Source organism: Haliaeetus leucocephalus, unplaced genomic scaffold (assembly GCF_000737465.1).
Source record: "Haliaeetus leucocephalus isolate CR32 unplaced genomic scaffold, Haliaeetus_leucocephalus-4.0 Scaffold2, whole genome shotgun sequence".
NCBI classification, from domain to species: Eukaryota; Metazoa; Chordata; class Aves; order Accipitriformes; family Accipitridae; genus Haliaeetus; species Haliaeetus leucocephalus.
The window spans coordinates 11,978,541-11,988,742 of NW_010972438.1; the positions used below are offsets into that span (position 1 = coordinate 11,978,541).

Consider the following 10,202-nt stretch of genomic DNA (forward strand, 5'->3'; position numbering starts at 1 on the left):
GGCTGCGGCCTGGCGGGTCCCCACAGCCGCCTGGCTGCGGCGGCGCCCCGGGGCGAGGCGGTGTGCGGGACGCGCGTCCAGGCAGCAGGTAGCTGCGGGCGTGGTGAGAAAAGTGCCGCCCTGCAGCTGGTTGTTGAAACATCGCCGCGAAACGGCCGGAGCTCCGCGTGTGTGCACCTCGGGGCTCTAATTTTAGCTCGCCAGGCTTTGCTGTGGAGCGGCTGAGGCGTGCGGGCGTGCTCCCTGTCGCGGCGCGGAATGGTACCCTCCCGAAGGGGTTAAATTTCTACCAGCCTTAGCTTAAGTGGCCAGAGGTTTGGTGGGTTGTTTTTTTTTACCTTTTTAAGGAAAACACAGTAGATGGACAGAGTGGGTAGAGCGCGAGCTTTATGTTTCTGTATCCGTCCGAGGTAGAGGTATTGTGTTGTACGGCTTGTGGTATTTAGGAGGCTTGACCACTTGATATCTGGGGGATATATTCCCCCCTGCCGTTTAAGTAATGTAAAGTGACTAAATGTAAGGTTTCAAACTGGAAAAAAGCCATTCTTTCATTCTAAATGCCATTTTGAAGTTACAAACTTTGTCACACTGAATGCTGGTTATAAACTGTGGTGAGGTAGTCATAACCTATGGACCTCTTTGCTTTATGTTTTTAATTTATTGGTTTTAGCAAGCATCTTGGATCTTTGCAAGATCTATAAGTTGTCTTATGGCATCCCACAAAATTATAGTGGTGGGTTAGAGTTCATATGTTTCTAGTTCCTTTTATATGAGAAATGGCTGGACATTCTACATTGTAAAGTTTGCTGGAGTACAATGCAGAGTGGACAGAAAACTGTTTCCCTTTTGAAAAGAATTTAAACTTATCTGTTTTTTAGACATGTTTAAATGCTTATTGGTTACTGAGCAAAATAAAGGAAGTTACTGAACATCTGCTGGTTGAGGTCATGTTGAGGGGCAAGAACATACTAATTTCTAATATGCCAAGTCACTGTAGTGGCCTTTATGAATTCGGAAAATGAAAGGAAGTTCTTGGGAACTTACCATTTTTTTTTCCCACTCAATGAAATTGTATGTTCAGAAGAGTTTCAGCTGGCTGTTCTTTCCTGCTTGTGTCTGCCTCAGATTATAGAGTTGTTAGAAAGCTCTACTCTGCTTTCTAGTCAAGCCTGCCCCCCATCCCACTACAGAACTTCTTTGTTAAATCAAGAGTGGCACAAGAGCAGGAAGTACACTGTGTTGCCTTTCTATGCTTGGTAATGTTCACAGCACCTTTCAGTATAGTTGGTTCTACACCACTAAGGTGCTTTTCAGTATTTAATTCAGATAATTATTGTAAAATATTACACTAGTCTTTAATGAAGAGTACTGTTCATTAATAAGTATCCTGTTGAACACTTTACTGTAATTTAGTATGGTTTTTCTTTCGCTCTTCCTTTTTTTGTTGAACCCCTTCATCTGGGTTAGTCCTGATAACAGAGTAGTTTGAGCTTGTTTGGAAACAGCCTTTTAACTTCACAGTTCAATGAACTGTACTGTGATCTGCAGCCATTACAGTATGTTGCTGTGAAAATTGGAACTTTAGAAGAATAGAATTTCAGTTATGTATGTGTTCCTCTGAACCAACAACTGTTGTAATTGAAGGTGATTGGTAAGTACAACAGAATTCATTCACTGTTAATATTAATGCATCGTGTTGAATATCTCATTACCTTGTGGTGTTCAGCAGCTTTGTAAATGACTCCTCCTGTCTCACCTTTCTCTGAACTTTTGCTTGTTGTTTCCTATATGGTAGGAAAAGACAGAATTATATTTGCGACCAAGGAGGACCATGAGACACCAAGCAGTGCTGAGCTGGTTGCAGATGACCCAGATGACCCTTATGAAGAACAAGGTCAGTAGTAAGCAGAACAGAAGTAAGGAGTGATACATCACGTGTATCATATTCTAAGAAAATTAAAAAGCAAGAACAACAGAAAACAAACCTCGTATGAAGTAGAAACAAATTATTCATTTACTTTTGAAGACTGACAGCAGCTGGTTATTAAGTAGATAAACACCCAAACTCTTAGCAGTTTTAACTTCCAAATTAGGTCATCACAAATGACATGCTTTCATTGCAGTGGGTTTTTTTCCTACACTTTTAATGATCTTTCAAAATGGCCTGTTGAAATACATCAGTTGATGGCTTATAGTTTTGGTTAGTAGCCAGAGATAGCCAGAAAAAGCTTTTCCTTCCTTTCTTTTATTAACAAAGTTAGAGCTTACCCAGTGAAAACTATGGTTGTTTTTTCACTGTTTTAAATGACAAAGTGCAATTTTCAGAGAAGCTGAAGTGAGTTACATATGACTGTTATGGATGTGAGTTGCTCACCTGCCTGTATGCAGTTGAAATTGCCTAACATGGTGATCTCTGAATATCCGATTTAATATAAATTATACCTGACTAATCCTGTACTATACTAGTGGCAATATAATCAATAACTAGTAGTAGTATCTTTCAATGGCACATTACATGTAAGTTCAAATTACTCAGTTTTCAACTGTAACCATTTTCCCTTGAAAAGATGTAAGTTAGTTTTCAGTGAAGATGACAGTTCTTACATGAAGTAGATCTAACCTGCAAATGGAGATTTAAGAGAACAGAATATTTCTGAGACCAAGACTTGTAATATTCTGATTGCACAGAGCATATTTTGGGTTGTTTCTAATGAGTAGATGAAATATCTTCCTATCATGATGATTAAATAAATTTTGCCCATGAACATGGTTCATGGTTGTCATGAACATCTGTGAATTTGGGTTAATTTTTTTACTAATTGCCTTTATGCTTTCAGGTCTTTCAGCCTCTTCACTTAGTGTGAAGCGATCTCATTGCTTTCAACTCAGCTGAGATTGAAGTAAATCTTTTACTTGAAATTTTGTTAGGAAGTAAGTTATGCAAGTGGCTTTGTGACCTTTAGAGGGCAGTATTTAAGCACAGTTTAGACACTGGAGCACACAGGGTTGCTTTGTTAGCTGATGTATGTAGTTTAATTTGAACCGTATCTTCCTATGTCATTAAAATAACTTTTCATACACAGATTTGTGTTTAAATGATTTTGCATTTAGCTGCCTTTCTTGGCTTCATTACAACTGTATGTAGTCAGTACCTATAGCTAAAAGTTTTGCTTGTCAGCAGTGATGAGTCCGTTCAGTTTTATAATGGCCCAAACGAGAACAATGAGAGAATTCCAATTTCAGAAAGGTGTTTAAAAGCTGCAGTTTAGTATCTGTCAGGAATTCTTCTACCTTGTATTTTCAGATAGGTTGTTTCACTGGCTAAGGCCCAATACCCAAACTGTCTGTTTAGTGGAAACAGTCTGTGCTTTGGGATTTGTCATCATCTTCACAATGTGAATGGTGCTTCAGCCCCTAAAGATTTCAAATACAGACCCCTACAGGCAATAAAATCTACGTGGCACTAATATCTGTTACTGTCTTGACCAGGATGGAAGATGGAACCTACGGATGATTCATGTAAGCTAGTTCATCCTTAGGTGGAAAACAGTGTCTGTGGAGAGCTCATTTTTAAGACTATTTGCTCAGTATGCTACGTGGAAGTGAAACAAAATTAGAGTTTCTTAACTCCTGTCTCAAGCAAATTTAAAATCCATTATTAGTCTGTTAAGTGAAGAGTTAACAGCCTCTAATGATCAGATAGTGGAATTAAGTTCCCCATTCCTTTTCTGTGTCCTGTGGCTTTCTGTTTTGTCTGAAAAACTGGAAACTGTTTGCAAAATAAAGCAAAGAAAGATACTTTTCCTAGATATCGCATCTGGAGAACATACCAACCCTTGGAGATTTTATCATTCACTGAACTGTTAGGTCACCTTGTGTGGTGTAAAGCTAAACAAAGTGGCTTGCTGTTTAGCTAAGTAAATTCATGTATGCAGTCTGTATTGTTGTTACATGTGGTTGTTTAAAGTTCACCTATCTTCCCCCTTATAATCATTCATGGTCTTTGATAATTAAATATTCTGTTAGTAAAAGGTGTCTATCTAGCAACAGCATGTGGATGCATGTTGGTTCTATAACTAAGCATCTATTTTTGACACCAGCTTTTAAGAGGAAAGTGAAGAGTGCCCATCTCAGATCTAGCATAATAGACAGACATACTAGAGAGTATTAGAATGTGAACATAGAAAACAATTCTCTTGGTACCTCTAAAGAGGGGATTCTCGTCCTTTTGTCTCATGACCCACTCCTCCACCCAAATTACTCTTTTTCTGGTTGTACATACACCACAAATATATATTCTTGTGCCATGTATTTGGGTAATAAACTAGTCAAAATTAAGAGCCACTTCCTCCTTGTTTAAAAGCCATATTCATTGATTCCTCTTATGTGTATTTTGCTAGATATGGAAAGGCCATGGTGAGGAGAGGTGGTGGGGGTTTTTTTTTCCCTAGCAATCCTGTATTTACAGCATGTTAGATCACTTGTTCCCTAAACTATGGAGCAGGGAAGAAAACAGAGAAAGCCAGAAGCTTGTTATGTCAGGGGCACCTTACAGTGAAAATACGTGTCTGTGTGATTCAAAATGAGAGACTGTAACTTTGTTTAAATACAGTTAATAAGTTTGGGTTGGCTTTTGTTTTTTTGTGGTTTGTTTGGGGTTTTTTTCTTAGTGTGTGGTAAGTTACTGCCATGTTTTAAGGGTTCTCTGAAAATTTCTCACTTGAATGATCTCGGGCTACAGCGCATCAGATCAAAACAGAAACAATTGACATATCACAGAATGTAGCTGCATCTAATGGGAGTGAAATTTGTGGGCAGGAAGGACATATGGACAAAATGTTTTGAAATATGTTGAAGTGCAGAAGCTCTGGCTCATGTGGTTTTTATTTAAAAGAAAATTAGAAAGGGCTTTGCTGTACATAGGGTAACATGCAGGCTTTTCTAATTTAGCTTCTACTTTGAATAGAAGACTTGGTTTCCAGTGTTCAACTTCTGTGGCGTAATTAACTATAATGACTCTTTTCATCTTTTCTGCTGTGCTATACACAGAACAGTCATATCTGGGAAAGAATAGATTTATTATATAGATATACCATAATCTGTATTGTTTTCTAATACAGCTGAAACTTTTATTTGAGGTCTTGTTTTTTTTGTAGGGGCCTTTTTCATATTTAAGATAAACAAGTAGTTTGGTGTTTTTGGATAGTTCTTATTTTGCTTCAGGCATTAACAGACATTAGTCTTTGAGTAGTCTACGTTAGTCAGTAGATCACTCAGGAAAACTTGTGCTGTTTCCTTTGGGTGAAAATAAAGTTGTATAGTATTCTTTTTTTATTTCTATCAGTTATAAGATTTTGGTAGGCAAAATGTTAATGGCTCACTTTAAGCCAAACACATTGAAAGAAATGAAGCTGTGTGAAATGGGAAGGCAGAAAAAACAGGGTAAGTTCAAGCTAGCATTTCATATTACAGCATATCTCAAAGTTCACTGTACGTGCCTTTTAACAGCTGTGGCTGATGGAAGCAAATTAAGAATTCATTTGCAGCAGTTTTGAAATAGTATTCTCACTCTAAAGCTTATTTCTGGTCTTATGTGTTGCAGATGGAAGCATTTAAATGTGAAAGATCTCTAGTTTTCATTGAGATCTTTGCTCCCATCAGAATAATTTCTTATTTTATTAGACTTATATGAAGAAGGCACTGGTGAGTTTTATGCATGAAAAGTAATTTTTATTAGCATTACAGCTGTGATTAAGAGAGTTGGCTACAAGTGCTTATGGAATTGCACCTCAAACATGGGTTGTTGCTGTCCTCTCCCTTCTCTGTTTTTCCAGACTGTTCCTGTCATCTTATTTTAGCCACAGTTTTGAAATGGTTTCCACAGAGCACTGATGAAGCAAAAACCCTAATTCTTTTAAGAAAGAACTTGATGACTGATCAGATGTACTGGACTGTTTTTATGACTGAGGATGTCCCTCTCAATCCTGCTTCCTATGTGTCTGTCATCTTACATTGTGAATCATTGGCAGATAAACTTGTTTTTGGAATGTTTGTCGTATATCAGGGAAGAAACTTTTCTCAGAACAGTGGGACTTCATTACAGCAAGTACAAACACAAGCGTTGACATAAATGCAGATGGGCCTGCCTTCATCCATGATACTAACAGATCCCATGAGCTAAGAGAGGTTAGGCTGTGTGATGTTAGCAGTTAATTGCTAACACAAGCCTTGATCTGCTATGACGAAAACAGGGTTGTTTTTTCTTCCCCAAGCACAGGCTCAAGTAGATTATGACCCACTGGATCAGTGAGGTTCAGGCTGCATTTGCAAGAAGCTTTAATTCAATTTTAATTAAAATTGGTAATCCTGTCTATTGCAGACTTGTGATTCAGGGAGATTGAGGGATGAAATCTGTTTCCATTTTAATTGTGTTCTGAGCTAGCTGATACACTTAGTCATTGAAGTGTGCATTCTGCTGTAATTATCAGTGAGGAAATGCTTGCCTTATCTGTATTTTTGTTTTGTTTTTTTAAAGCATGGTTTCTGTGCATGTAACATCTGAAACTGATGCTATTTCAGTGATCAAACAGTTGCAAATCAATGCTTATGTGATATACAAGAATGTATTGTCTATGGGCTAACTCTTACATTGTTGTTAAAATTTCCATGCTTACGAGGCAGTTCTGGTTCTAAAAGGAACAATTTATTTTAAAATAATTATTTTACAAGTAATTTTATTGCTGTGGTATCTTCAGGAACATTTCAAAACTCTTCATGTATTTTTTCTTTCTGAAGTGTTAGAAAAATGACTGTTTAAAATCAATGGTTGATGTTAGTGAGGAGGAACATAGGACTTCAAAATCTAGTTTATAAAGCAAGCCTTATTTCTTCTACACTGTACAATCAACATCTTTCTGCTTTGTCATCCTGGGCAATAAGGAATCTGGCACCAGCCATCCATTTCCTTGTCTCAGAAGTTCTGCTTTTCTTCCAGGCAGCTAGAGATGCCTTGATGTGCTGTACTGGGTATAACTTCTCAGTACAGGGATTATTACAGATATTTTACAAAACTATCTTGCTGAATAAAGCATGATCTATGAAAAATGACAGTCAGTATTAGTGTAGTGGACTAAATCATGCTAAGGAGGCTGTTACTTTCTGTAATGAAAAGACTGATCAACACAGGGATTTGACTGACTCAGTGTAATTTTCTGCCAAACTGCATTGACTGAGTTAGAGCACATCATTGATGAATTGCAAATCAGAGTAAAATTTTCCATTCATTCCTTTTAATATAGCAATAAATATGATTGAGGTGCTTTTGCTGTACTAGAACACAAGATTCATGATATTGTGGCCTAGTGTCCAAGAGGTTGCTAGTGGGAGTGAGACGTATGTCTGGAGCTTCATGATGCCACAGGACAAAGAAAATAAGTAGGCTTATTGAATTTTGTGGGAGTATTTCAGGTAACGTCAAGTTACATCAGGCCCTAAATATAATTTCACGTTTGGATCAGAATCAATGCAACTTTATTCTCTGACAATGGTATTTTCATACCTGCCTCTGAAGGGGAAGTACTTAAACTTCAGGTTTATGCACATGTTGTTAGCTTCTGCAGAAACTCAACCTGGAGATTAAGTTAGGGAAGACTACTAGAGAGGAGGAGAGCAAACTGTTAAAGTGGAGAAGAAACCAGCTTGGGTCACAGCACAGTATTTCTCTTGTTCTTTGTAGATGAACATAACTACATGTATGTTTGTGCAAAGTAGAGAAAGGGAATGGAGATGTATTGCTTTAAAGCAATATATTAGAGGCTCTAGGAGCCCACACAACCAAGTCCATTCTATTACATTTCTACACCTGACTGTTTAAAAGGTTTTCTAAAACTTACAGAGGAAATGAGTTCTCTGGCTTGATCCTTGAACTTCATTGTGCAAGTCAGTTGATGTCTCAAAGAATACGTGCCCATTTAAATCTTCACCTTGCTATTCGATCACTGTATTATTTCTGTGATGACTTTAAATGTTCCAGAGCAGAAATTTACAGCTGTTCAGTTTAGTCTAAAATGAGACCCAGCTCACTTTCAGTTGTGATCTAAAGTGCAGTTTGGTTTCTGGGAACCAGACAGGCTGGCATGCTCTCACTATTCCTTGTGTTCTGTGGCATGTGACTTAATCTGTGTCTTACAATTAAACTGATTTTTGTTTTTTGTAATTCTGGTTTTCCAGTTCAAATTTTAAGATGAAAGTTGTGGATTAGTATTCCAGAGTTCATTTTAAAAAAGGAAGAAAAATGCATCTGTCCAACTTGAATTCTAGTCTTAATACTGGAATTAAATTCTTATGACTTATATGACATGATTTTAAGGCTTGCTTGTTCCCCTGACAGAGTTTAGCAAGTGGATTGACTTGACTTAGATCTGTTTTGCAGTTTCCTTAGAATATTCTCAGTGGTCTGTAGTACAGGGAGAATGACTTATTTCAGTTATGGGTATAGAACTAACCTCACTTGTGCCCAATAAAGGATCATACAGATCAGAGATAGAAACAGACTGGCCAGAAAGTGAAAGGTATTTAGCACCCTTGAAGCTACAGAACTAACATGGCATTGTTAATACTTCAACTTACATCTGCAGCCTAGCAGCTTTCACTGAATGAAATCAATTTTTGGAAGGAGCGCTTAACTTTTCTTCTCTCTTGTTTGTTCAGGATTGATATTGCCCAATGGAGATATCAATTGGAATTGCCCATGTCTGGGTGGAATGGCTAGTGGTCCCTGTGGGGAACAGTTCAAGTCAGCCTTTTCTTGTTTCCACTATAGCACAGAAGAAATAAAGGGGTCAGACTGTGTGGACCAATTCCGTGCCATGCAGGAATGCATGCAAAAATACCCCGATCTTTACCCTCAAGAGGATGAAAATGAAGAAAAAGAGAAGTCAAGCAAAGATTTGGAAGCTACTCCTATGGAGGCTTCTGCTGCCAAAGAGGAGAAGGGATCTAGCTAATGAAGATGTAAGGAGGCTGTTGTCTCCATTTCTCATTTTCAGAGGCATGGACTTTTGCAGTATGTCTGTCTCTCAAGTTGTCAAGAAATGTTTCACCATTGTTCTATACACTGTATGATAGTAAATAATTTATTGCCAAAGGAGAAATCTCAGTGCTACAGCCTTGCAAATAAATACTGCAAAAAGAGCGAGTATGTGTGTACTGTGTAACGTGCTATCAGACACAGTTAATATGTTAACAGCTGTTTTTTACCCTCAAGTTCTCCTTGAGTTTTGACTTGAATAACATGTTTAAATATATAGCTTTCAACTAAAATTCCAGTAGCACACCAGGTCTGTCTTCATTTCAGTATGGTCTGATCAATAGCTGCTCTTTTTCAATGTATTCTGTTCTCTTAATAGAAATTGCATTTAATGATTGTTTTTCCTTAAAGATTTTTTTTGCCAGAGTGATACAGAACACTGAAAATGGCCTAAATCTAGAATTTGTAAAATAATTTCAAATGGTCTTACTGGATTATGGTTACATTTTACTACTGGCATCAGGTAAAGACTGCCAGAAAAATGTTGAAATGCGTATCTCCTTTGATTTCATTTACTTATTGTGATGGCTTTTGCATTTTTAAAAATGATGTGTTGTACAACCATAGATAAAGATGAATGGAAAGAATGTTGGTCACTGGCTTTATTTTTGCTCTGAAACCACGGGGTTTGGGTTCCTTTAGTACCTGCTCCTGTTGCTCTTGTAAAATACTTTGAGAATACAATGAAAACATTACCTGGTGTAATGATCTCCAAACAGATACTGTGACTTAAGTGCATATTAAAAAGCAAATACTTTTTACCTTCTTTGAACAAGCTCCTGTGTCTTTGTGGTGTGTTTTTTGTTAACACTGCTTGCATTTGAAATAACTCTTCTGTGTTGTAAGCAGACTTTGAATCACTTTGTAGGTTGTGAAGATCAGTTGCTCCAGCTTATCAGATTTTTATTCTCGTCCCATTCATTTCTCCCCAGCCCCAGGCAAGAAGGCATAAAAAATGTAAAGCATTTTCAGTAGCTATAGTAGACTGAATCATGAACCAGCACTACAGAGGACCTGAACAGCTATTAAAATATTTGAGAATTACTTTAGAGGTGCAAGTAATTTCATAGTAATTCACTATAGTTTAATACCTGTGGATAAGGGAATGCTGCAT

General features: G+C 37.6%; 1 protein-coding gene across 1 annotated transcript in view; it reads left to right on the forward strand.

The window, feature by feature from the left end:
- The window catches only part of CHCHD4 (coiled-coil-helix-coiled-coil-helix domain containing 4), a 10,284-nt gene extending 480 nt beyond the window's left edge, over positions 1–9,804 (forward strand). Inside the window, exons 2-3 of the mRNA XM_010571643.1 lie at positions 1,796–1,894; positions 8,710–9,804. Coding sequence (XP_010569945.1) covers positions 1,796–1,894; positions 8,710–9,005 — 395 coding nt within the window. The 3' untranslated portion in view covers positions 9,006–9,804. The remainder of the gene's footprint in view (positions 1–1,795; positions 1,895–8,709) is intronic.
- Positions 9,805–10,202: the final 398 nt, after the last annotated feature.